This window comes from Oncorhynchus tshawytscha, linkage group LG24 (genome assembly GCF_018296145.1).
Source record: "Oncorhynchus tshawytscha isolate Ot180627B linkage group LG24, Otsh_v2.0, whole genome shotgun sequence".
Lineage (NCBI taxonomy): Eukaryota > Metazoa > Chordata > Actinopteri > Salmoniformes > Salmonidae > Oncorhynchus > Oncorhynchus tshawytscha.
In genome coordinates, this window is record NC_056452.1 from 24,429,647 (window position 1) to 24,456,741 (window position 27,095).

At 44.1% G+C, this 27,095-nt stretch overlaps 1 protein-coding gene across 1 annotated transcript in view; it reads left to right on the forward strand.

Annotated features, from left to right (window-relative positions):
* Nucleotides 1-26,866, forward strand: part of LOC112223333 (voltage-dependent T-type calcium channel subunit alpha-1G-like) — a 79,832-nt gene extending 52,966 nt beyond the window's left edge. Inside the window, exons 7-12 of the mRNA XM_042305240.1 lie at nt 2,067-2,361; nt 4,238-4,330; nt 8,909-9,803; nt 10,021-10,409; nt 26,209-26,360; nt 26,652-26,866. Coding sequence (XP_042161174.1) covers nt 2,067-2,361; nt 4,238-4,330; nt 8,909-9,803; nt 10,021-10,409; nt 26,209-26,360; nt 26,652-26,841 — 2,014 coding nt within the window. The 3' untranslated portion in view covers nt 26,842-26,866. The remainder of the gene's footprint in view (nt 1-2,066; nt 2,362-4,237; nt 4,331-8,908; nt 9,804-10,020; nt 10,410-26,208; nt 26,361-26,651) is intronic.
* The last annotated feature ends 229 nt before the right edge of the window (nt 26,867-27,095 follow it).

Sequence of the window (27,095 nt, forward strand, 5' to 3'; positions counted from 1 at the left end):
ACATGGCAAACGTTTTTTATAATCGGTCCTCAAGGTGTTTTTCAAATATCTATTCGATAATATATCAACCGGGACAATTGGCTTTTCAGTAGGACCGAGAGGAACAATTGTGGCCTTTGTCTATTACGCACAAATCACTCTGAGAGCCACCACCTGACCATTGACGCAATGTTGTCGTTCACGCTCATTTTTCAAAATAAAAGCCTGTAACACTGTCGAGTGACTGTAGATACATTAGGGAAGCCATAGAAAAAGGAATCTGGTTGATATCCCTTTCAATGGTCAATAAGGATGCATAGGACCGCAGAGGTCACTTCCTGATTGGGTTTTTCTATCCTTGTTCTATCCTTGTTTTCTATCCTAAGCTGTCAATTATATGCATATTCTATGGTCCTGAGAAATAGCCTTTACATTGGGAAAGTTATTTTTCTAAAAATGAAAATAGTGCCCCCTAGCCTTAAGAGGTTATTAAAGTACCGTAATATGTAAATAAACTTTAAAATTCAAGACGGAGAAACGTTTTTGTCTTTACCAGCGAAAAATACCAAAGAACGCGCTCTCTTCCATGTGCTTGGAAACACAACAGCCAAAATGGGAGCCACTTAGAAAAACTACAATTTCTGGCTCATTTTTCCAAAAACCAGCATGAAACTCTTTCTAAAGACTGTTGACATCTAGTGGAAGCCCTAGGAACTGCAATATGGGAGGACTTCGCCTTATAATAAAAGTGACAGCCATTGAAATCAGGGATAGTTTGTCCTCGGGGTTTCACCTGCCATATCAGTTCTGTTATATTCACATACATGATTTTAACAGTTTTAGAAACTTTGGAGTGTTTTCTATCAACATCTACCAATCATATGCATATCCTAGCTTCTGGGCCTGAGCAAAAGGCAGTTTACTTTGCACACACTTTTCATCCGGACGTGGAAATACTGCCCCTACCCAAGAGAGGTTAAGGGCCCTCCACAGGGTATGGCATTGCAAAATGGAGTGATAATCTCGCTTCTTCAAGATCCCTTTTACCGTGTACAAATCTCCCACCCTAGCACCACCAAAGCTCCCCAGACCATCACATTGCCTCCACCATTCTTGACAGATGGCGTCAAGCACTCCTCCAGCATCTTTTCATTTTTTCTGGGTCTCACGAATGTTGTTCTTTGTGATCCGAACACCTCAAACTCAGATTTGTCTGTCCATAGCACTTTTTCCAATCTTCCTCTGTCCAGTGTCTGTGTTCTTTTGCCCATCTTAATCTTTTCTATTTTTTGGCCAGACTGAGATATGGCCTTTTCTTGTCAACTCTTCCTAGAAGGCCAGCATCCCGGAGTCTCCTCTTCACTGTTGACATGATAGGGAACAGACTAGTAGTGTGGGAAGGTGGGTGAGATTGTTGTCTTCTGCTTGGCAGGTCAGGAAGAGTAATTTGACCTTGAAGGCTTTGACAAGGCTGTACATCTGTTGTGCATAAAGGCCCCAAAACACCCTACATTTGTTGTCTACTTTCCTTTTCTTTGAAAAGCTACTATTTGTAACTGTGACGTGTGTGTCAGCCTGTCAGTCACTGTCTGTCCTCGTGCATTTGTTATTGATACAAGACTTCAAAATAAATGTCCCACAAACAGTGGGAGTTAAATCATAAAACAAAGGCAAGTATTCATTGGGCTTTTAGTTTGACTAACAAATACGTTTTTCAAAACTTTACCATCTCAAATTCTTTATGTGATCTGAGCATGGTTCCCCGGGCCGTATTGAATCAGGTCATGGGCCGCGTACGGCCCCCAGGCAGGCCTTTACCCAGGCCTGATCTACATGGTTGATACTACAATGACCACATCTCTTCTTCCCTCTCTCCTGACCCTTCATTACACTAACTGTACTATTGTTTCCTCTCTCCTGACCCTTCATCTGCTCTCTTCCTATAGCTACTAGAACCCTACTATAACAGTACACTAACTGTACTATCCTTTCCTCTCTCCTGACCCTTCATCTGCTCTCTTCCTATAGCTACTAGAACCCTACTATAACAGTACACTAACTATACTATCGTTGCCTCTCTCCTGCAGTCCTCTGTCCATTGAACTAGAGACCTACTACCACACAGAGAACGATGACGAGAGTCCCTTCATCTGCTCCATGCCCAGGGAGAACGGCATGCGCCTGTGTTCCTCTGTGCCCACCCTGTATGAGGAGGGAGGTCTCCAGTGTCAGATGGACATGAAGTCCTACAACAGCACAGACAACAGGACCTGTATCAACTGGAACCAGTACTACAGTAACTGCTCGGCGGGACACGTCAACCCCTTCAAAGGAGCCATCAACTTTGATAACATCTGCTACGCCTGGATCGCCATCTTTCAGGTGAGGGAATGACATGGGCGTGTGTGTACATATAGATTTGCATGTACAGTATGTGTATATGTAGTATATGTGATGGTATGCACAGAACCACACATGCACTCCACAAAGCAGAGTCAATTGTGTTGACCCATTTAAAACGAAGGCATTTAAAGGTGCAGGCTGGCAGAACTTCAGAAGGGTCTCTCAGGAAGATGGCATTACGTTGGTACTTTAATATTTGGCACCGGGGAGACGGATGATCTTTGGAAATTGATTTTACTCCACGTCTTCTTTAAATGTACCCTTTGAAGCTTCGTGGTAAAAGTGTTTTAATCTCTTTCTTGGTTTTAGTTTTTAAGTACGCTGAAACAGTTGACCACTTGACTGATCTCACTTTCACATAATCGTTGTCCTGCCCAGGGTGTATGTTTTAATTTAACCTTTAAAGTCATTTAAGAACACATTCTTACTTTCAATTCAGGGGCAGAACAACAGATTTGTACCTCGTCAGCTCAGCGATTCGATCCAGCAACTTTTTGGTTACTGGCCCAACACCCTAACCACTAGGCTACCTGCCGCAGACAGTGACAGCGAGGACAATCGGCTGTCCTGCTGCTGTGTCTAAGGAACAGGGTTTGGTAGATTAAGAGAGAAGCAACAATTATGATGATGGAAGCATTGTGAAGTTCTTCATTTCATCTCCGGCATTCACTCTCTTATCAGCCTATTAATCGCAGGGCTTTTATTCGAGTTTTCATTTGTCCCTGTGTTACAGTGGTGTCTTACAGACTTTGCAGATTGTTAAATTAAAGGATTTCCCATCAAAACTTACTGTCAGCTGTGCTGTTCTGTGGTATCAGGGTGAAACTCAAACAGAGAGCAAAAAAGACAGAGGTGGAGTGTTCTGTGAATGGTGCACTGGGGAGGGGTTGGAAATCAAAATGTCTGACATAATGTCTGTGCTTCTGTTGCTCTCTCTCTCTCTCCCTCTGTCTCTCTGTCTCTCTCTCTCTCTCTCTCTCTGTCTCTCTCTCTCTCTGTCTCTTTCTCCCCCTCCCATATCTCTCTTTCACCCATCCTTTCTCCCTGTCTCTCTCGCTCTCCATCGTCTCTCTCTCTCTCTCTCTCTCTCTCTCTCGTTCTTTCTGTCTGTCTCTCTCTCTCCCCTCCTCTCTCTCTTTCACTCTCTCTCCCCTTCCTCACTCTCTCCCCTTCGTCTCTCTCTTCTCTCCTCTCTCCCCCTTCCTCTCTATTTCTCCCCTTCCCCTTCCTCTCCCCTCCTCTCTCTCTCCCCATCCTTTCTCTCTCTCCTCTCCTCTCTCCCCCTCCTCTCTCTCTATCCCCTTCCTCTACCCCCTCTCCCCCTCCTCTCTCTATCTCCCCTTCCTCTCCCTTTCTTCCTCCTCTCTCTCTCTCTCTCTGTCTCTCTCTCCCCTCCTCGCTCTCACCCTCCTCTCTCTCTCTCTCTCTCTCTCTCTCTGTGTGTCTCTCTCTCTCCCCCTCCCCCGTCTCTCTCTCCTCTCTCCCCCTCCTCTCTCTCCCCCCTCCCATTCCCTCTCTCTCTCCCCTTTCCCCCTCCTCTCTCTCTTTCTCTCTCTCTGTCTCTCTCTGTGTCTCTCTCTCTCCCCTTCCTCTCTCTCCCCCTCCTCTCCCCCATCATCTCTCTCTTTGCCCCTCCTCTCTCTCCCCCTCCTCTCCCTTTCCCCCTCCTCTCTCTCTCTCTCTCTCTCTCTGTGTCTCTTTCTCTCCTCCTCCCCTCTCTCTCTCTCTCCCCCTCCTCTCCCCCTCCCCTCTATCTCTCCCCCCCTCCCCTCTCTCTCTCCCCCCTCCTCTCCCTCTCCCTTCTCTCTCTCCCCCCTCCTCTCCCTTTCCCCCTCCTCTCTCTCTGTGTCTCTAGGTGATCACTCTGGAGGGATGGGTGGACATCATGTACTTTGTGATGGATTCTCACTCCTTCTACAACTTCATCTACTTCATCCTCCTCATCATCGTAAGTGACCAAATGAGAGAGAGAGAGAGAGAGAGAGAGAGAGAGAGAGAGAGAGAGAGAGAGAATTTTGATAAACTCCCATATCTACTGGGTGAAATACCACAGTGTGCCATCACAGCAGCAAGATTTGTGACCTGTTGCCATGAGAAAAGGGCAACCAGTGAAGAACAAACACCATTGTAAATACAACCCATATTTATGCTTATTTATTTTCCCTTGTGTTCTTTAACCATTTGTACATTGCTACAACACTGTGTATATATATATAATATGACATTTGTAATGTCTTTATTGTTTTGAAACTTCTGTATGTGTAATGTTTACTGTTAATTTTTATTGTTTATTTCACTTCATATATTCACTTGATATATTATCTACCTCACTTGCTTTGGCAATGTTAACACGTTTACCATGCCAATAAAGCCCTTGAATTGAATTGAAAAGAGAGAGAGAGAGAGAGAGAGAGAGAGAGAGTAGCATAGCTACTTATTCAAACACCTAGCAAACTTCTGACTCCTGAATGCCCTCCAAGGCCCTTATGTAAAGAGACGTCTGCTTCCAGAAACATGTCTCAGAATACCATCATCTGTTCAGTCTGAAACTCCCTCACCACGACACAGTGCACATCCTGGTGAAAGAGTACAGTATTATCTCCTCAAGCAAACCTTCACAGAGGCTGGGAGGCTAGCCGGTAACTAGCCTGGGAGATCTGGTTCACAGAGCTGGGGAAGCTGGTTCACAAAGCTGGGAGGCTAGCGGGTAACTAACCTGGGGACTGTCTGTTATTTGTGTGTTAAACTCACAGTGGAGATGAGATGTAGCTGGAAAAACTCCCTAAAATGCATGGGGAGAGACTCCAACTGTGTGTGTTCTGGTAGTCCCTCTCCTAACTCTGTGTGTTTCGGGTTGTTCCTATCCTAACTCTGTGTGTATTCTGGTAGTCCCTATCCTAACTCTGTGTGTGTTTCGGGTTGTCCCTCTCCTAACTCTGTGTCTGTTTCGAATTGTCCCTATCCTAACTCTGTGTGTATCTGGTTGTCCCTCTCTAGATTGACTCTTTCTCGAGATTTTAACTCTGTGTGTTTGTGGTTGTCCCTCTCTTAATTCTGTGTGTGTTTTGATTTTGATTCACCTTAACACTAAGCTTAACCACACTGCTAACCTTGGGTCTAGCCCTAACCTTAAATTAAGACAAAGAAGCACGTTTTTGTTTTCATTAGTTTTTACGATAGAGCCAATTTTGCCTTTGTGACAACTAGTGACAACCCCTAACTCTGTGTGGTTGTGGTTGTCCCTATCCTAACTCTGTGTGGTTGTGGTTGTCCCTATCCTAACTCTGTGTAGTTGTCCCTATTCTAACTCTGTGTGGTTGTGGTTGTCCCTATCCTAACTCTGTGTAGTTGTCCCTATTCTAACTCTGTGTGGTTGTGGTTGTCCCTATCCTAACTCTGTGTAGTTGTCCCTATTCTAACTCTGTGTGGTTGTGGTTGTCCCTATCCTAACTCTGTGTAGTTGTCCCTATCCTAACTCTGTGTGGTTGTGGTTGTCCCTATCCTAACTCTGTGTGGTTGTGGTTGTCCCTATCCTAACTCTGTGTAGTTGTGGTTGTCCCTATCCTAACTCTGTGTGGTTGTGGTTGTCCCTATCCTAACTCTGTGTGGTTGTGGTTGTCCCTATCCTAACTCTGTGTGGTTGTGGTTGTCCCTATCCTAACTCTGTGTGGTTGTGGTTGTCCCTATCCTAACTCTGTGTGGTTGTGGTTGTCCCTATCCTAACTCTGTGTAGTTGTCCCTATCCTAACTCTGTGTAGTTGTCCCTATCCTAACTCTGTGTAGTTGTCCCTATCCTAACTCTGTGTGGTTGTGGTTGTCCCTATCCTAACTCTGTGTAGTTGTCCCTATCCTAACTCTGTGTGGTTGTGGTTGTCCCTATCCTAACTCTGTGTAGTTGTCCCTATCCTAACTCTGTGTGGTTGTGGTTGTCCCTATCCTAACTCTGTGTAGTTGTCCCTATCCTAACTCTGTGTGGTTGTGGTTGTCCCTATCCTAACTCTGTGTGGTTGTGGTTGTCCCTATCCTAACTAACTCTGTGTGGTTGTTTGTGGTTGTCCCTATCCTAACTCTGTGTGGTTGTGGTTGTCCCTATCCTAACTCTGTGTGGTTGTGGTTGTCCCTGTGTGGTTGTGGTTGTCCCTATTCTAACTCTGTGTAGTTGTGGTGGTCCCTATCCTAACTCTGTGTGGTTGTGGTTGTCCCTATCCTAACTCTGTGTGGTTGTCCCTATCCTAACTCTGTGTAGTTGTGGTTGTCCCTATCCTAACTCTGTGTGGTTGTGGTTGTCCCTATCCTAACTCTGTGTGGTTGTGGTTGTCCCTATCCTAACTCTGTGTGGTTGTGGTTGTCCCTATCCTAACTCTGTGTGGTTGTGGTTGTCCCTATCCTAACTCTGTGTTGTTGTGCCTATCCTAACTCTGTGTGGTTGTGGTTGTCCCTATCCTAACTCTGTGTTGTCCCTATCCTAACTCTGTGTGGTTGTGGTTGTCCCTATCCTAACTCTGTGTGGTTGTGGTTGTCCCTATCCTAACTCTGTGTGGTTGTGGTTGTCCCTATCCTAACTCTGTGTGGTTGTGGTTGTCCCTATCCTAACTCTGTGTGGTTGTGGTTGTCCCTATTCTAACTCTGTGTGGTTGTGGTTGTCCCTATCCTAACTCTGTGTAGTTGTCCCTATCCTAACTCTGTGTGGTTGTGGTTGTCCCTATCCTAACTCTGTGTGGTTGTGGTTGTCCCTATCCTAACTCTGTGTGGTTGTGGTTGTCCCTATCCTAACTCTGTGTGGTTGTGGTTGTCCCTATCCTAACTCTGTGTAGTTGTCCCTATCCTAACTCTGTGTGGTTGTGGTTGTCCCTATCCTAACTCTGTGTGGTTGTGGTTGTCCCTATCCTAACTCTGTGTGGTTGTGGTTGTCCCTATCCTAACTCTGTGTGGTTGTGGTTGTCCCTATCCTAACTCTGTGTGGTTGTGGTTGTCCCTATCCTAACTCTGTGTAGTTGTCCCTATCCTAACTCTGTGTGGTTGTGGTTGTCCCTATCCTAACTCTGTGTGGTTGTGGTTGTCCCTATCCTAACTCTGTGTGGTTGTGGTTGTCCCTATCCTAACTCTGTGTAGTTGTCCCTATCCTAACTCTGTGTGGTTGTAGTTGTCCCTATCCTAACTCTGTGTGGTTGTGGTTGTCCCTATCCTAACTCTGTGTGGTTGTCCCTATTCTAACTCTGTGTGGTTGTAGTTGTCCCTATCCTAACTCTGTGTGGTTGTAGTTGTCCCTATCCTAACTCTGTGTGGTTGTCCCTATCCTAACTCTGTGTGGTTGTGGTTGTCCCTATCCTAACTCTGTGTGGTTGTCCCTATCCTAACTCTGTGTAGTTGTCCCTATCCTAACTCTGTGTAGTTGTCCCTATCCTAACTCTGTGTAGTTGTCCCTATCCTAACTCTGTGTGGTTGTGGTTGTCCCTATCCTAACTCTGTGTGGTTGTGGTTGTCCCTATCCTAACTCTGTGTAGTTGTAGTTGTCCCTATCCTAACTCTGTGTAGTTGTGGTTGTCCCTATCCTAACTCTGTGTAGTTGTAGTTGTCCCTATCCTAACTCTGTGTAGTTGTGGTTGTCCCTATCCTAACTCTGTGTGGTTGTGGTTGTCCCTATCCTAACTCTGTGTAGTTGTGGTTGTCCCTATCCTAACTCTGTGTGGTTGTGGTTGTCCCTATCCTAACTCTGTGTGGTTGTGGTTGTCCCTATCCTAACTCTGTGTAGTTGTCCCTATCCTAACTCTGTGTGGTTGTGGTTGTCCCTATCCTAACTCTGTGTGGTTGTGGTTGTCCCTATCCTAACTCTGTGTAGTTGTGGTTCTCCCTATCCTAACTCTGTGTAGTTGTCCCTATTCTAACTCTGTGTGGTTGTAGTTGTCCCTATCCTAACTCTGTGTGGTTGTGGTTGTCCCTATCCTAACTCTGTGTGTTGTAGTTGTCCCTATCCTAACTCTGTGTGGTTGTGGTTGTCCCTATCCTAACTCTGTGTAGTTGTCCCTATCCTAACTCTGTGTGGTTGTGGTTGTCCCTATCCTAACTCTGTGTAGTTGTCCCTATTCTAACTCTGTGTGGTTGTGGTTGTCCCTATCCTAACTCTGTGTGGTTGTCCCTATCCTAACTCTGTGTGGTTGTGGTTGTCCCTATCCTAACTCTGTGTAGTTGCGGTTGTCCCTATCCTAACTCTGTGTGGTTGTCCCTATCCTAACTCTGTGTGGTTGTGGTTGTCCCTATCCTAACTCTGTGTAGTTGTGGTTGTCCCTATCCTAACTCTATGTGGTTGTGGTTGTCCCTATCCTAACTCTGTGTGGTTGTGGTTGTCCCTATCCTAACTCTGTGTAGTTGTGGTTGTCCCTCTTCAGATTTACTATTTATAGTTTAGTTTAGTCTTTATTATCACAAAAAAGAATGACAAGCAGTGCAGATAAAATACATGTGAAAAGGTGTGCAAGACTCTTTCTAGATACTAACTTTGTGTTTGTTTCTGGTTGTCCCTCTCCAGATTGGATCTTTCTTCATGATCAACCTGTGTCTGGTCGTCATCGCCACCCAGTTCAGTGAGACCAAGCAGAGGGAGAGCCAGCTGATGAGGGAACAGCGCATCCGTTTCCTGTCCAATGCTAGTACCCTGGCCTCCTTCTCTGAGCCGGGCTCCTGCTACGATGAGCTACTCAAACTCCTGGTCCACGTCATCCACAAGGGGTTCAGGCAGGTGGCCCATGTCTGCCGGGCCATGATGCGCCGTGCGGGGATGAACATCGTAGCCTCTCCTCCTGCCCTGGAGAGAGAGAGAGAACGGGGGAGTCAGAGAAAGAGGAGGAAGACTTCGAGACAGGGTTCTGTGGTCTCCACAAAAGGGGCTATGTCCGTTCATTACTTGGTTCACCAACATCACCATCATCATTATCACTATCACTTAGTGAACGGGAGTGTGAGAGGAAGACTAGGGGGAAGAGGGGTGGCGGGGGTCGGGGGAGGAGGGGAAGTGGAGATGGGTTCCCATAGCAACAACGGGGGCACTGGACGTCTCATGCTGGGTCCTCTTCAGTCTGACCTGTCACCGGCCAATCCCGCTCTGGGAACCGGCAGTGGCAACTCGTCATCAGTGCGGAGTACGTTACACACAGACTGCCACCTGGAGCCCAGCACCCCCACACTCCTCGCCCCCACCCCCTTCTCCCTGGCCCCTACGCCCATGTCCAGGCCTATGAAGAGGAACTCGGTGCCGTTCGCTGGTCCCAGACCTAAAAACTACCCCACCCTACAGCCCAGCACGCTAATGGAGTTTAGAAGTGGCAGTGTTACAGCTAATTCCATTAGTAATATAAACCTCAATATACCCTCTCTACCCCTGGAGAGAGGACCGCCGAGTGTGTTAGATGCACACACACCCACAGGTAAGCCAGTAAACACACTCAAACCAATGTGAGAAAGACAGGAGTTAGAGGTGTGGTTCGACTGGTGTTTTTTGTCTTGTTTTAATTGAAGTCATGCTGTGACTGTGATGATATCGGGACAAAAAGGGAACATTGCAAATGTTGATGGTGTGATATATCTGGAACTGACCGATTTCCTTCTCCCTCCCTCCTTCCTTTCATCCTCACCGCCCTCCAGCCCAGCTCTCACCACATGACCTGAGTGCCATCGGAACCCTGGACCCCTCGTTCACCTTTGACCCTGAGTCGTGCCCCTACTGTGTCAAGGCTCTGTCCGGGGAGTCAGAAGGCACAGATGGAAACGAGACCCCCGGGGAATCAGACAGCGAGGGCGTCTACGAGTTCACCCTGGACCTCCACCACAGGGACCGCAGGGACCGTCGGGACAGCCGTCAGCCCAGGAAGAGGCAGCGAAAGCTGGGTACCACGGTGGGGAGAGTGGTCCGGGCCTGGAGGCTGGTGTGTGATACATTTAGGAAGATAGTGGACAGCAAGTATTTTGGAAGAGGAATCATGATCGCCATTCTGATTAATACACTGAGTATGGGGATTGAGTATCACGAACAGGTGAGTGTGATTTGGTTGTTTGTACAGTATATCTTGTGGAGGATTGCGTGTGTGTTGGTGTAGGACCCTGGGTAGGTTGGGATCAGAGAAGCCAATCTGTAGTCTGAGGACTATTCCCTGTAAGGTCAGTGGTTCAGACTGTGTGTAGCCGTGTGCATTGAACCTCTCTTGGCCTTTGCTCAACTTCATTCCCTGAAGGACGAAGAGAAATACCCTATTTTCTCAAAAGCTTTTCAACTCTGGACTGTCTTGTTTACAGGAGCATATTGGTGGCCATGTGAAGTGCAGGAGAGCCTGTCTGTGTGTCTGTGTGTAAAGGGTGAGGACGGCCCCAAAACATCTGAATTCCAGGGCTTATTGGCATGGGAAACGTACATTTACATTGCCAAAGGAAGTGAAATAGATAATAAACAAAAGTGAAATGGACAACAACAAACAAAACAGTAAACATTTACATTCAGAAAAGTTCCAAAATAATAAAGACATTTCATATTATTTGCAAGTAGTTAACTACAGAATTACAAAAGGGAAAATACACATAAATATGGGCTGTATTTACAATGGTGTTTGTTCTTCACTGGTTGCCCTTTTCTTGTGGCAACAGGTCACACATCTTGCTGCTGTGGTATTTCACCCAATAGATGTGTGAGTTTATCATTAAGTTTGGGTCAGTCACAGTGGTCAGGGATTCTGTCACTGTGTACTCTCTGTTTAGGGCCAAATAACATTCTAGTTTGCTCTGTTATTTTGTTAATTCTTTCTAATGTGTCAAGTAATTATGTTTTTGTTTTCTCATGATTTGGTCTAATTGTGCTGCTGTCCTGGGGCTCTGTAGGGTGTGTTTGTGTTTGTGAACAGAGCCCCAGAACCAGCTTGCTTAGGGGACTCTTCTCCAGGTTCATCTCTCTGTTGGTGATGGCTTTGTTATGGAAGGTTTGGGAATCGCATCATCTTAGGTGGTTGTAGAATTTAACGGCTCTTTTCTGGATATTGATAATTAGCGGATATCAGCCTAATTCTGCTCCGCAGTTATTATTTGGTGTTTTATGTTGTACACTGATGACATTTTCGCAGAATTCTGCATGCATAGTCTCAATTTGGTGTTGTTCCATTTTATGAATTGTCTCCCTCTTTCTCCTCTCTCTCTCTCTCTCTCTCTCTCTCTCTCTCTCTTTATCTCTCTTTATCTCTCGTGTTCAAACCGTAGCCTGAAGGGAGCACGACACCAGATATATTTTGTGTGTGTGTTAGAGAGATAGTTTGTGTGTGTGTGTGTTAGGGAGGGGTTGGGGGAGAAGAGAGTCCACCTTCCCTTTCTGATTGAGTGTTCCAACGTTCCAGCTTCCCTGTGTAGTTTTCCTCAGATTCTTCCGTCTTTTTATCCCCCAGCCGACCCACATGGTGTGAGTTTGTGTGTGTTTGTGTGTGTGTGTAGGGCAGAGCTGGCATCCAGATTCACAGGGTTACTACCCAGTCGCTCAACAACTACTACCAGACGCCAATTACACACACGCGCGCTCTCTCGCTCTCGCTCTCTCACACACACTTTTACCAGACGCGCACACATACACTTTCTCTCCTGGTTTTAGGAGAGAGTTTTATAGTTTTCCTCCCCTATCCCTCCCTCTTCTCTTCTCCCTCAATATCCTCTTGTGTTTGCTCCCTCGTTCCCTCTCCCTCGTTCCCTCTCCCTCGTTCCCTCTCCCTCGTTCCCTCTCTTTGTCTGTGTTCTTCTGACATGAATTCCTACTCTCTAGATGAGGCTGAGAATGTTATTATTTGAGTGTGTGCTAGAGTGTGAATATATCCGTACTTGTGAAAAGTTTGGTGAGACAAAACATTGAGCTACGCTACTCCAATCCTCTAACCAGCTGATACATCCAATAGCCCCAATAAGCTCTTTCTCATTCCCCTGTCTCTAACACTGTCCTTAAGGAGATGCTGACTCTGAAACTCTACCGCATGTACTGTACATACTCTGTTAAAATTGGGGTATAGAGGAAGGTGGAAGAGAGTGGGATCTTGTCAAATAAAAGGAGAGGTTATTTGTGCCAGACATTCCAGTCTTACGGCTTACCCAGAACCAGACCTCCATGTATTCTCTACAAATATTCTATTAGAAACTACCAGATATCCCACTCCCTACTCTCTCCATCTCTCTCTCTCTCCCTCTCTCTCTCTCTCTCTCCCTACTCTCTCCATCTCCCTCTCTCTCCCTCTCTCTCCCTCTCCCTACTCTCTCCATCCCTCTCTCCATCCCCCCTCTCTCTCTCTCTCTCCCTCTCTCTCTCTCCCTACTCTCTCCATCTCTCTCTCTCTCTCTCTCTCTCTCTCTCTCCATCTCTCTCTCCATCTCCCTCTATCTCATCCCCCTCTCTCTCTCCCCATCTCTCTCTCCCTACTCTCTCCATCTCTCTCTCTCTCTCTCTCTCTCTCTCGCTCTCTCTTTCTCCCTCGATCGGTCTCTTTCTCTCTCTCTCTCTCTCTCTCTCTCTCTCTCACTCTCTCTCTCCCAATCTCTCTCCCTACTCTCTCCCTCTCCCTCTCTCTCTCTTTCTCTCTCTCCATCTCTGTCTCTTTCTCTCTCTTCATCTCTGTCTCTTTCTCTCTCTCTCTCTCTCTCCCCCCATCTCTGTCTCCCTACTCTCTCCCTCTCTCTCTCTTTCTCTCTCTCCATCTCTGTCTCTTTCTCTCTCTCTCTCTCTCCCTCTGTCTCTCTCTCTCTCTCCCTCTGTCTCTCTCACTCTCTCTCTCTCTCTCCCTCAGTCTCTCTCACTCTCTCTCTCTTGCTCTCTTGCTCTCTCTCCCTCAGTCTCTCTCACTCTCTCTCTTGCTCTCTCCATCTCTCTCTCTCTCTCAATGTCAATTCAATTCAATTCAATTGACTTTATTGACATGGCAAGTTCAAGTATACATATCGAAAAATAAAATAAAATACACATTTATATTTATATATAAATAAATGGTGGGACCAACAGCAATAATAATACTAGTATTGGACATGGGATTACCATTAACAACAACTCCAACAACAATATTAATGAGAACAACAATACATTAAAGCAATGGTAGTAGACCAGTGTCAACATGACTGAGAAGACACATGACCTGGTAGTAGACCAGTGTCAACATGACTGAGAAGACACATGACCTGGTAGTAGACCAGTGTCAACATGACTGAGAAGACACATGACCTGGTAGTGGACCAGTGTCAACATGACTGAGAAGACACATGACCTGGTAGTAGACCAGTGTCAACATGACTGAGAAGACACATGACCTGGTAGTAGACCAGTGTCAACGTGACTGAGAAGACACATGACCTGGTAGTGGACCAGTGTCAACATGACTGAGAAGACACATGACCTGGTAGTGGACCAGTGTCATCATGACTGAGAAGACACATGACCTGGTAGTAGACCAGTGTCAACATGACTGAGAAGACACATGACCTGGTAGTAGACCAGTGTCAATGTGACTGAGAAGACACATGACCTGGTAGTAGACCAGTGTCAACGTGACTGAGAAGACACATGACCTGGTAGTAGACCAGTGTCAACGTGACTGAGAAGACACATGACCTGGTATGAAAGACAAAACAAAACGGGAAATATTATCGACATTACTTTGCACTTTTCACTGGCTGTCCCTCAGGTTGTGGCAGGAGGACACATATTTGCCTGCCAAAACTGCACATTTGCTTTTCACCCAATGAATATTAGATTTTTTCTTCCATCTTTTATAGTTTCAAATTCTTTGTATTGAATTATAATTTTGGGAAAGAAATATTCTCTTAGGTCTGAGTATTTGTCACAGTGTAATAGGAAATGCAGCTCTGTCTCTACCTCTCCCCTGGAGCAGAGTGAGCACAGCCTGTCCTCTCTGGGCAGCCAGGTTTGTCTGTGACGACCGGTCTCTATAGCCAGACTGTGCTCACTGAGTCTGTACCTAGTCAGTGTTTTCCTCAGTTTTCTATCAGTCACAGTGGTCAGATAGTCATGCCACCATGTACTGTCTGTTTAGAGCCAAATAACACTGAAGTTTACTTAGATTTGTGGTGTCTTTCCAATAGGTGATATATTTTTGTTTTTGTTTTGTGATGATTTGGTTGGGCCAGATTTTCTGAGTGCTGTCCTGAGGCTCTATGGGGTTGGGCCTCAGAACCAGCTGGCTGAGCCTCAGAACCAGCTGGCTGAGCCTCAGAACCAGCTGGCTGAGGGGACTCTTCTCTTGTTTCATCTCTTGACATTGTAGAGCTGTGTGATGGAATATTTTGGGGTCACTTGCTTTTAGATGGTTGTAAAATTTGATGGCTCTTTTTTTCTATTCGAATGAGGAGGGGGTATTGGCCCAATTCTGCTCTACATGCGTTATTTGGAGTTTATCTTTGCACTTGCAATACAGTCTTGTAAAACTCTGCGTGCAGTATTTCAATTGGATGTTTGTCCCATTTGGTAAATTCATTATTAGAGATTGGACCCCATACTTCATTGCCATATAGAGCAATTGGTTCTATAACTGATTTAATTTTTTGGGGTCAGATTCTAGATGGAATTTCGATCTTGATGTTCCTTTTAATGGCATAGAATGCTCTTCTTGCTTTGTCTCTCAGCTCATTCACAGACATGTGAAAGCTACCTGTGTTGCTGACATTTAGTCCTACATATGTGTAGTTTTTGGTGTGTTCTAATAGAACTGTGTCCAAATAGAATATATATATTGTCATCCTTATTTCAAAACCTTTTTTTGAATATCATTATATTTGTTTGTTTTTTAGGTTAACGGTCAGAGTCCAGGTCTGACAGAACCTGTGAAGACGATCTAGGTGCTGCTGTAACCCCTCTTTAGTGGGAGACAGCAGCACCAGGTCATCTGCGTACAGCAGACACCTGATTTCAGTGTTGTGTAGGGTGATAACAGGTGCTTCTGATTCTTCTATGTTCTATGTACCGATTCTTCTATGTTTTTGCCAATTCATTAATGTAGATGTTAAATAGTGTTGGACTTATTGGGCAGCCCTGTTTCACTCCCCGTCCCTGAGAGAAGAAGTCTGTTTGCTTGTTGTTAACTCATTAATGTAGATGTTAAATAGTGTTGGACTTATTGGGCAGCCCTGTTTCACTCCCCGTCCCCGAGAGAAGAAGTCTGTTTGCTTGTTGCCAATTTTAACCGCACATTTGTTTTTAGTGTACATTGATTTAATAAAATCATGTTTTCCCTCCAATAACACTTTCTTTTAGTTTATAAAAAATACCTTTGAGACTCCCAGTTAGACAGCAGATGTTCATTTTGTTCCATAAAGATTATTTTTATAGTCGAAATACCTCCTTTTGTTGTTCACGTTTTCTTGAGAAATCCACCGTGAATTGCGGTCACGACAACGCCAAAAAAATTACAAATTAGATCCATAATATCGACAGAAACATGGCAAACTTTTTTTATTATCAATCCTCAAGGTGTTTTTCAAATATCTATTCGATAATATATCAACCGGGACAATTGGCTTTTCAGTAGGAGCGAGAGGAACTATGGCCGCCTTTGTCTATTACGCACAAATCACTCTGAGAGCCACCAGCTGACCACTGACGCAATGTTGTCGTTCACGCTCATTTTTCAAAATAAAAGCCTGAAACTATGTCTAGTGGCTGTAGACACATTAGGGAAGCCATAGAAAAAGGAATCTGGTTGATATCCCTTTCAATGGTCTATAAGGATGCATAGGACCGCAGAGGTTTCAAAATAAGAGTACTTCCTGATTGGATTTTTCTCATGCTTTCGCCTGCAATATCAGTTATATTATACTATTATACTCACAGACAATATTTTTACAGTTTTGGAAACTTTAGAGTGTTTCCTATCCTAAGCTGTCAATTATATGCATTTTCTAGCATCTGGTCCTGAGAAATAGGCAGTTTACATCGGGAACGTTATTTTTAAAAATAGTGCCCCCTAGCTTCAAGAGGTTATTAATAGTGTCTTGTTCTTCTGCTGTTCTGCTGTTCTAGCGTTCAGGTCTCCACAGACCAGTACATTGCCTTGGGCCTGAAAGTGACTCATCTCCCCCTCTAGAATGGAGAAACTCTCTTCATTGAAGTAGGGTCTCTGAGGGGGGAATGTATGTGGCACAGAGGAAGACGTTTTTATCTGTCAAGATAGCCTCCTTGTTGATTTTTAATCAGATAAAGAATTGTCCTGTTTTGATCAATTCGATTGAAGTAATTAGTTCAGATTTATACCATAGTAGCATTCCCCCTGAGTCTCTGCCCTGTTTGATTCCTTTTAATTTTATCTCCCAATAACCTAGTGGACAGCCAGTGGAAACATCACCTCTACACCATGTTTCCTGTAGTACTAAAATATCAACATCATCAATTTCTTTCAGGAAGTCTGGGTTTTTGCTCTTTAGTCCAAAAACAGAGGACTTCAATCCTTGTAAATTTCAACATGCAACTTTTTTTTCTTTGCCTTCAAAATGAGACAAACACTCACAATCCAACAAGAACTATTAAAATAGGATTTTTCAATTAAAGTAAACTCTTATTATGCAAATGTGATTTGTTTATCATTTAAGATAGAATTTGTGTCATGACAATTGGGTGGGTGTAGTGTGAGGATGATGAAGTTATTATGCTCATCTTACCATGACCCTCGGCCTATCACATGTGAGCATGGTAGACTCAGCATGTGTTTAAAGTCACTCATTTGGTTGGTGGGGGTTGGGCCAGTTGCTCCTCTCACAGCCTGTGCGTAGCTCTGCCTGCTGGGCTGTGGCACCTCCAAGTGTGGGTCTGCGGTGGGGGCAGGGGGTGGGAGGCCTCGTCTGGGTGACTCTGAAGTTGGGCTGGGGTGGTCTGTGTCTTGGCATTGAGGTTGGTGGTGCTGTGGCCTTGGCTGGGGGGTCCAGGGTGCTGGCCCGGGGTTTCGTCTCCTGTACAGGTGAACATGGTCATAGAGACAGTCCAGATAGAGGGTGGGGTGGTGGGCCAGGTCACAGTGCACAGTCCAGGGAGAAGCTGGTGTTTATTCTTTGTATTGTGGCAGGATGGAAGTCCTTCCTCTGTAGAAGGGTTGACACCATGATCCTTGAGTTGGGGAAGATTATGGAGGCCTTCTCGATCACTCCCCGTAGTGAAGTCGCCACCCTCTCCTGCTGAGCACGCAGGTCGTTGCTTCCGGTATATATGATTATGTGGCTTGGCGACCCGAGATGGGCCTTATCAAGCAGCTCCATGGCACTCTGCGTTGTGGGCACCACTCCTTTCTCGTTTTGTGTCTATGGAAAAGTTTCTTCTCCTGAACAAACTTCCCATTTGAGTCCATCAACAGGACGGTGTCAGCCAGTGTTTATTCTTGGCTCAACCAGCCAGGCTTCCCCAGCCCTGCCTGCTGCACCTCTCCTCCCCAACCCACATTTACATCAACACCAGCTGGATTCCAGCTGGATTCCAGCGCGCCAAATTCAAATTAAATTACTAAACATATATTTAATTTTCATGAAATCACAAGTGCAATATAGCAAAACACAGCTTAGCTTGTTGTTAATCCACCTGGCGTGTCAGATTTCAATAAAGCTTTTTGGTGAAAGCAATCCAAGCGTTTATGTAAGAACATCTCTCTCAGTAGACAAAATATTACAAACAGCTAGCCGCCAAGTAGATTGGTCACGAAAGTCAGAAAAGCAATAAATTGAATTGCTTATCTTTGATCTTCGGATGTTTGCACTCACGAGACTCCCAGTTACACAATAAATGTTCCTTTTGTTACATAAATATTATTTTTATATCCAAAATACCTCCATTTGTTTGGCGCGTTATGTTCAGAAATCCACATGCACGAGCGGTCACGACATCGAAGATGAAAATTCGCAGACAAAAATAGTATCCGTAATGTTCACAGAAACATGTCAAACGTTTTTTATAATCAATCCTCAGGTTGTTTTGTCAATATATAATCGATAATATATCAACCGGGACTTTAGCTTCGTCAATAGGCTTTTCGCACCAATGTACATTCATCTTTAGCAGACAGAACGCTTCTCCTTCCTGAGCGGTATGATGGCTGCATGGTCCCATGATGTTTATACTTGCATACTGTTGTTTGTACAGATTAACGTGGTACCTTCAGGTGTTTGGAAATTGCTCCCAAGGATGAACCAGACATGTGGAGGTCTTGGCTGATTTCTTTTGATTTTCCCATGATTTCAAGCAAAAAGGAACTGAGTTTGAGGGTAGGCCTTGAGATACATCTACAGATACACCTCCAATTGACTCAAATGATGTCAGTTAGCCTATCAGAAGCTTCTAAACCATGACATAATTTTCTGTAATTTTCCAAACTGTTTAAAGGCACAGTCATCTTAGTGTATGTAAACTTCTGACCCTCTGCAATTGTGATACAGTGAATTATAAGTGAAATAATCTGTCTGTAAACAATTGTTTGAAAAATCACTTGTGTCATGCACAAAGTAGATGTCCTAACCGACTTGCCAAAACTATAGTTTGTTATATTCGGGACGGTAGTGTCCCACCTCAACAACAGCCAGTGAAAGTGCAGGGCGCCAAATTCAAAACAACAGAAATCCCATAATTAAAATTCCTCAAACACTTATGTTAGGTCATTACCTAGTCACAGAAAAACACTGCCATTTTTCCAGCCAAAGAGGGGAGTCAAAAATAGCAGAAATAGAGATCAAATTAATGACTAACCTTTGATGATCTTCATCAGATGACACTCATCAGACTTCATGTCACACCATACATGTATGTTTTGTTCGATGAAGTTCATATTTTTATCCAAAAATCTCAGTTTACATTGGCACGTTACGTTCAGTAGTTCCAAAACATCCAGTAATTTTGCAGAGAGCCACATAAATTTACAGAAATACTCATAATAAACGTTGCTAAAAGATACAAGTGTTGTGTTGTGGAATTTTACATCCACTTCTCCTTAATGTAACCGCTGTGTCAGATTTCAAAAAAGCTTTACCGAAAAAGCACACCATGAAATAATCTGAGTACAGCGCTTAAGCAACAAAACAAGCCATACAGATATCCACCATGTTGTGGAGTCAACAAAGTCAGAAATAGCATTATAAATATTCACTTACCTTTGATGATCTTCATCAGAATGCACTTCCAGGAATCCCAGTTCCACAATAAATGTTTGATTTGTTTGATGAAGTCCATCATTTATGTCCAAAATACCTAATTTTATTAGCGCGTTTGGTACACAATCCAAACTCACGATGCGCGGGCAAGTCCAGGCGAAAGTTCAGAAGAAAAGTCATATTATTCTTAGAAACATGTCATAAAGTATAGAATCAATGTTAGGATGTTTTTATCATAAATCTTCAATAATGTTCCAACCGGAGAATTCCTTTGTCTGTAGAATTGCAATGGAACGCAAGCTAACTCTCACGTGTGATCAGCTCCTGCCACTCTGGCAGACCTCTGACTCATTCAGCTCCCATTCCCCCCTCCTTCACAGTAGAAGCATCAAACAAGTTTCTATAGACTGTAGACATCTAGATGAAGCCGTAGGAAGTGCAATATGACCCCATAGCCACGGTTTATTCGATAGGCAATGTCTTGAAAAACTACAAACCTCAGATTTCCCACTTCCTGGTTGGATTTTGTCTCAGGTTTTTGCCTGCCATATGAGTTCTGTTATACTCACAGACATCATTCAAACAGTTTTAGAAACTTCAGAGTGTTTTCTATACAAATATACTAATATGTATATATTAGCAACTGGGCCTGAGTAGCAGGCAGTTTACTCTGGGCACCTTATTCATCCAAGCTACTCAATACTGCCCCGCAGTCCCAAAGAAGTTAACAAGAAATTTGTGGAGTGGTTGAAAAATATATATGTTTTGTACACTGACATCTTATTGATGTCACTTGTTTAATCCACTTCAATCAGTGAATATAGATGTAGAGGAAGGGGGAGAAGACAGATTTTTATACCTTGAGACTTGGATTGTGTATGTGTCAGTCACAGGGTGATTGCGAAAGAGAATATATTTAAGTTTTTGAACAGAGTTTGGTAGTAGGTGCCAGGTGCAACATTTTATTTCAAGAACTGCAATGCTGCAAGGTTTTTCACCCTCAACAGTTTCCCGTGTGCGTCATGAATGGTCCACCGTCCAAAAGACATTCAGCCAACTTGACACAACTGTGGGAAGCATTTGAGTCAACAAGGGGTTGCCTCCCTGTGGAATGCTTTCAACACAAAAAGCAAGTTCTGCAGGCTCTACTTCTGTCTAATCTTGATTAATGTCAGGTCGTGTGGTCCAGTGCTGCAAGGAAAGACCTAGTTAAGCTGCAGCTGGCCCAGAACAGAGCGGCACATTTTGCTCTTAATTGTAATCAGAGGGCTGATATAAAATACTATGCATGCCAGTGTCTCTCTTAAGAGTTGAGGAGAGACTGACTGCATCACTTCTTTTTATTAGAAACATTGTGTTGAAAATCCCCAATTTTTTGCAGTCAACCTACACACAGCTCTGACACACACACTTATCCCACCAGACATGCCACCAGGGGTGTTTTCATAGTCCCCAAATCCAGAACAAATTCAAGAAAATATCCAATATTATATAGAGCCCTTATTGCATGGAACTTCCTTCCATCTTATATTGCTCAAATAAACAGCAAACCTGGTTTAAAAACAGATAAAGTGACACCTCATGGCACAACGCCTCTCCCCTATTTGAACTAGATAGTGTGTGTGTATTCATTGATATGTAGGCTACGTGTGCCTTTAAAAAATATGTATGTAGTTCTGTCCTTGAGCTGTTCTTTTCTACTGATGTTCTGTATTATGTCATTCTGTATTATGTTTCATGTTGGACCCCAGGAAGAGTAGCTGCTGCTTTTGCAAAAGATAATGGGGATCCTAATAAAATTCCAAATACCTTGTAAAGTCTATGCCCTGAGGAATTGAGTCTGTTCTGAAGGCAAAATGGGGTGTACAACTCAATATTAGGAAGGTGTTCTTAATGTTTTGTACACTCACTGTATATGGTATAGATATATATATATATATATATAGGTATACATTGCCTTCAGGAAGTATTCACACCCCTTGACTTTTTCCACATTTTGTTGTGTTGGAAAGTGGATTAAAGTTTATGCAATTGTCATGTTTCTTCAATGATCTACACAAACTACTGTAAATGAATGTTTTATTGGAAAATTAAACATTAATATATCTTGTTTAGATAAGTAGTCAACTCCCTGCGTCAATGCATGTTTAGAATTAACCTTTGCAGTGATTACAGCTGTAAGACTTTCTTGGTAAGTCTGTAAGGGCTTTGCACACATGGATTGTAAAATATTTGCCAGTTATTCTTTGCCCAAAATGCTAGACAGACATTTTAAAAGTGCACAAGGCGAGACCCAGATGCAGACACGGGATGCAGATGGTTTGAGTCTTTGATATTTATTACATCCAAAAGGGGTAGGCAAGAGAATGGTCATGGACATGCAAAAGGTCAAAACCAGTTCAGAGTCCAGGAGGTACAGTGTCGCAGGCAGGTTCGAGGTCAGGGCAGGCAGAATGGTCAGGCAGACAGGCACAGAGTCCAGAAAACAAGCAAGGGCCAAATCCAGGAGGACTAGTAAAAAATTATGGAAACGTCAGGAGCACGGGAAAAACACTGGTTGACTTGGAACATACAAGATGAACTGGCACAGAGAGACAGGAAACACAGGGATATATACACCAGGGATAACAAGCAACACCTGGAGGGCATGGCGCAATAACAAGGACAGGTGAAACCTATCAGGGTGTGACACATTTTCAGATTTTGCCAAAGATTTTTAACTCAAACTGTAACTAGGCCACTCCGGAACATTCAACGGCATCTTGGTAAGCAACTCCAGTGTATATTTGGCCTTGTGTTTTAGGTAATTGTCTTGCTGAAAGGTGAATTTCAAATCAAATCAACATTTATTTGTCACATACACATGTTTAGCAGATGTTATTGTAGTGAAATGCTTGTGTTTCGAGCTCCAAGAGTGTAGTAATATATAATATATATAATAAGCAATATATATAAGTAATATCTAATAATACACACAATCGAAAGTAAAGGAATGGAATTAAGAATATATAAATACAGTATATACATATGAGATGGGTAATGCAAAATATGTAAACATTATTATTAAAGTGACTAGTGTTCCAATTATTGGGCAGACCGCACCACCCTCTGGAGAGCCCTACGCTTGTGGGTGGTGCAGTTGCCGTGCCAGGCGGTGATACAGCCCGACAGGATACTCTCAATTGTTCATCTGTAAAAGTTTGTGAGGGTTTTAGGTGCCAAGACACATTTCTTCAGCATCCTTAGGTTTGTGCTTTAAAAGTCTCTCCTCAACTGAGGGACCTTACAGATAATTGTGTGTCTGGTACAGAGATTTTGTAGTCATAAAATAATCATGTTAAACACTATTATTGCACACAGAGTGAGTCCATTCAACTTATTATGTGACTTGTTAATCCATTTCTCCTCCTGAACTTATTTATGTTTGCCATAAAAAAAGTGTGATGACTTTTTGACTCAAGACATTTCAGTGTTTCTTTTTTTATTAATTACTGAACATTTCTAAAAACATAATTCCATTTTGACATTATGGAGTAATTGTGAGTAGATCAGACACAAAATCTGAATTTACTTCATTTTAAATGGATCTGAAACCTAAAAAAAATGTGTGGAAAAAGTCAAGGGTGTGAATACTTCCTGAAGGCACTGTATTTGTATAATTTAATTAAAGCTGTTGTGACGCTCATCATCCATAATCGTCTGATGCATGAGTATAGAATTACCGTGCCAGCCCATCAGTCATTGGGTCTGTGCTTTCTAACAAACATACAAAAATGGGCCAGGTAAAATGGGATGGAATCCACTCTTGCACAATGTGTTACACAAACACACACACACACATGTGGTTTGCGTGTACGCCTGTTGCTTTACGCCTGTTGCCTTTGCACTCGCTGTTGAAGATACATCAGCTTCCAGCTGACATACTCCAGACCTCTGATCCCTGCTTCTTATCAAACACAGACACAACCTGAAACACCCAGCTTGACGTTCCTGAAACTCCTTACGCAGTAAGGTTAGGACAGGAGGAAGGATGAGAGGGGAGGAGGGGCAGAGGGAAGGAGGGATTGAATGGATGGAAGATGTATCTGCTATCTCTCCGCAGTTACTGTGAGAACATTGCCTTTTATGGTGTGTGTGTGTGTGTGTGTGTGTGTGTGTGTGTGTGTGTGTGTGTGTGTGTGTGTGTGTGTGTGTGTGTGTGTGAATACTTGTCCTGCTGCCAACTATATGACAAAGGCTGCTCTATTTAATCAGAGGGCAGTTTTCTTTTTTACATGAGGGAGTCGCTCCCTCGTTCTATAAAGGAAACCAGTGAGTGAAGGGATTAGCCCTTCATTAGCTAATAATTTAAGGTTTCTGCCCATATTAGACATGTCTATGTCCCGGAAAGTTGGCTGTTGTATACAACATTTTCTAGTCACATTATCGCATGTTGATTTATTTCAGCTTCTTTTTCTTTCATCACATTCCCAGTGGGTCAGAAGTTTACATTCACTCAATTAGCATTTGGTAGCATTGCCTTTAAATTGTTTAACTTGGGTCAAACATTTCGGGTAGCCTTCCTAAAGCTTCCCACAATAAGTTGGGTGTGTGTGTGTGTGTGTGTGTGTGTGAGCTCTGAATCTTAACTTGAACTGAGCAGGATTGTGATTGATATAGTGTGTGTAGCCAGGACTCAGGTAATACAAGTCAGTATTCGACGTCCACCTCTGTCTGAGGACGTCGGAAGACGACGTGGAAAGCGGCCACATAGGGGCAACAGTGAGCGCTGTTACCTTGAAGTAGGTTTGGATTTAGCTAAGGCATTGTGGATGGGGGTGGGTTTAGCTAGGGCATTGTGGATGGGGCTGGGTTGGGGTGGGTTTAGCTAGGGCATTGTGGATGGGGGTGGGTTTAGCTAGGGCATTGTGGATGGGGGTGGGTTTAGCTAGGGCATTGTGGGGTTTATGGGTGGATGGGGTGGGTTTAGCTAGGGCATTGTGGATGGGGGTGGGTTTAGCTAGGGCATTGTGGATGGGGCTTAGCTAGGGTTTGGATGGGGGTGGGTTTAGGGCATTGTGGATGGGGGTGGGTTTTTAGCTAGGGCATTGTGGATGGGGGTGGGTTTAGCTAGGGCATTGTGGATGGGGGTGGCGGCTGGGTGTAAGCACCTGCCTCTGATTCCAAACTTTGCAAATTCTAATCCAGCGACAGAAAGTTGTTTTTGAGATTTTTGTTCTAACCCTAACCCTAACCCTAACCCTATCCCAAACCTTAACCCTTACCTTAACCATTCAAAGTCAATACCTAACCTTAACCATTCATAGTCAATACCTAACCTTAACCATTCAGAGTCAATACCTAACCTTAACCATTCAGAGTCAATACCTAACCTTGACCATACAGAGTCAATACCTAACCTTAACCATTCAGAGTCAATACCTAACCTTAACCATTCAGAGTCAATGCCTAACCTTAACCATTCAGAGTCAATGCCTAACCTTAACCATTCAGAGTCAATGCCTAACCTTAACCATTCAGAGTCAATGCCTAACCTTAACCATTCAGAGTCAATGCCTAACCTTAACCATTCAGAGTCAATGCCTAACCTTAACCATTCAGAGTCAATGCCTAACCTTAACCATTCAGAGTCAATGCCTAACCTTAACCATTCAGAGTCAATGCCTACACTTAACCTTAAATACTTCAAAATGTGACGTTTGCAACAACTTTAAAATGTGTGGTTTGATAAACATGGTTGAACGTCTTATTCCTCTGTGAGAGCTAGTTGGTCGTGAATGATTCGGTGGTTTTATTAGTGAAGAAACAGAAGAGGACCTGGAGTTTAGGATCACTTTCACCCTGGGACAGCATTGCAGAGGGAGGGAGAGACACACCTGCATTGTCTTAGGTCAGATAGAGGGACTGCCATCTACACTGATGGTTACTGGCAATGTGTGCCGTGTTAGAATGACACTACCTGTCAGAGTGACTTACCTGTACTTGCTGGGAAGCTACACACACACACACACACACACAAACACACATATTGCAATGGATTCGCCATGTGATTCTGTCTTGTAATGTCACACAAACCAACAGCAGAACACAACATATCCAGATACACTGTACTGTATTCTATGGCCCATGCACACAAACACACGCACATAAATACACACACACGAGCGCACACAAACACAAACACTGGGAATATTATTAATGTGTCATATGCACAGATATAAAATGCCTTTCATGTTTCTCATACACACAGCCCACGACACACACAAACACAGACACACACACACACTCCATATGATACAGCATGAGTTTGATCTAGCTGTGGGAGTGACAGAAAACTTCTCTGATGGTCTTATAAGTGGATGTGTTTGTGTGTTTTGAAAATAACTATCTCTCATTATATCCTCTCTCTTCCTGTCTTCTCATCACTTTCCCTCCCTATCTCCCTCCCTCCCTCCCTCCCTCCCTCCCTCCCTCCCTCCCTCCCTCCCTCCCTCCCTCCCTCCCTCCCTCCCTCCCTCCCTCCCTCCCTCCCTCCCTCCCTCCCTCCCTCCCTCCCTCCCTCCCTCCCCCTCCCTCCCTCCCCCTCCCCCCCCTCCCTCCCTCCCTCTCTCATTACTTTCCCTGTCTCTCTGTCTCTCTGTCTCTCTGTCTCTCTGTCTCTCTGTCTCTCTCTCTCTCTCTCTCTCTCTCAAGCCTGATGAGCTGACCAATGCTTTGGAGATCAGTAACATAGTGTTCACCAGTCTATTTGCCTTGGAGATGTTACTCAAGGTGCTGGTGTATGGCCCGTTTGGTTACATCAAAAACCCTTACAACATCTTCGACGGAGTCATAGTGGTCATCAGGTAAGCAAGGCAAATTGACAAATTCATTTATAAATGATGTCACACTGCTATTTTTTTCTGTGTAAAATCTATAGGTCCTCACTCTTCATATCAGGCCCCGTATCCACAAAGCATCTCAGAGTAGGAGAGCTAATCTAGGATCAGGCCCCCACCTAGTATTCATTATGATCCTAAAGGTGAAACTGATCCTAGGTCAGCACTCTGGACCCAGGTTTGTGTTACTGTATGTCCTTCCAATGAATGGTTGATCCTGTAGCTGACAGTGAATGTGCATCCTGTCTCTCTCCCCAGTGTATGGGAGATCGTGGGCCAGCAGGGCGGTGGTCTGTCTGTGTTGCGTACCTTCAGACTGATGCGTGTGTTGAAGCTGGTGCGCTTCATGCCCGCTCTGCAGAGGCAGCTGGTGGTGCTGATGAAGACCATGGACAATGTGGCCACCTTCTGTATGCTACTCATGCTCTTCATCTTCATCTTCAGGTAGCTATGGGCCTGCACAAATGTGGAATTAAAAGGGATTTGGATACAAGCTGAAGCACATTTGTATAGAAATAAGGGTGGTAACCTTTATCATCCTTGTCTTCAAGTTAGGATGGAAAGGAGGAGAGGAGTTAAAGGAGGAGGAGAGGAGGGAGAGAAGCATGAGGAGGAGAGGAGGGCGAGAAGGATGAGGGAGAGAAGGAGGGGGAGAGGAGGGAGAGAATGATGAGGAGAGGAGGAGGGGAGAGGAGGGAAAGG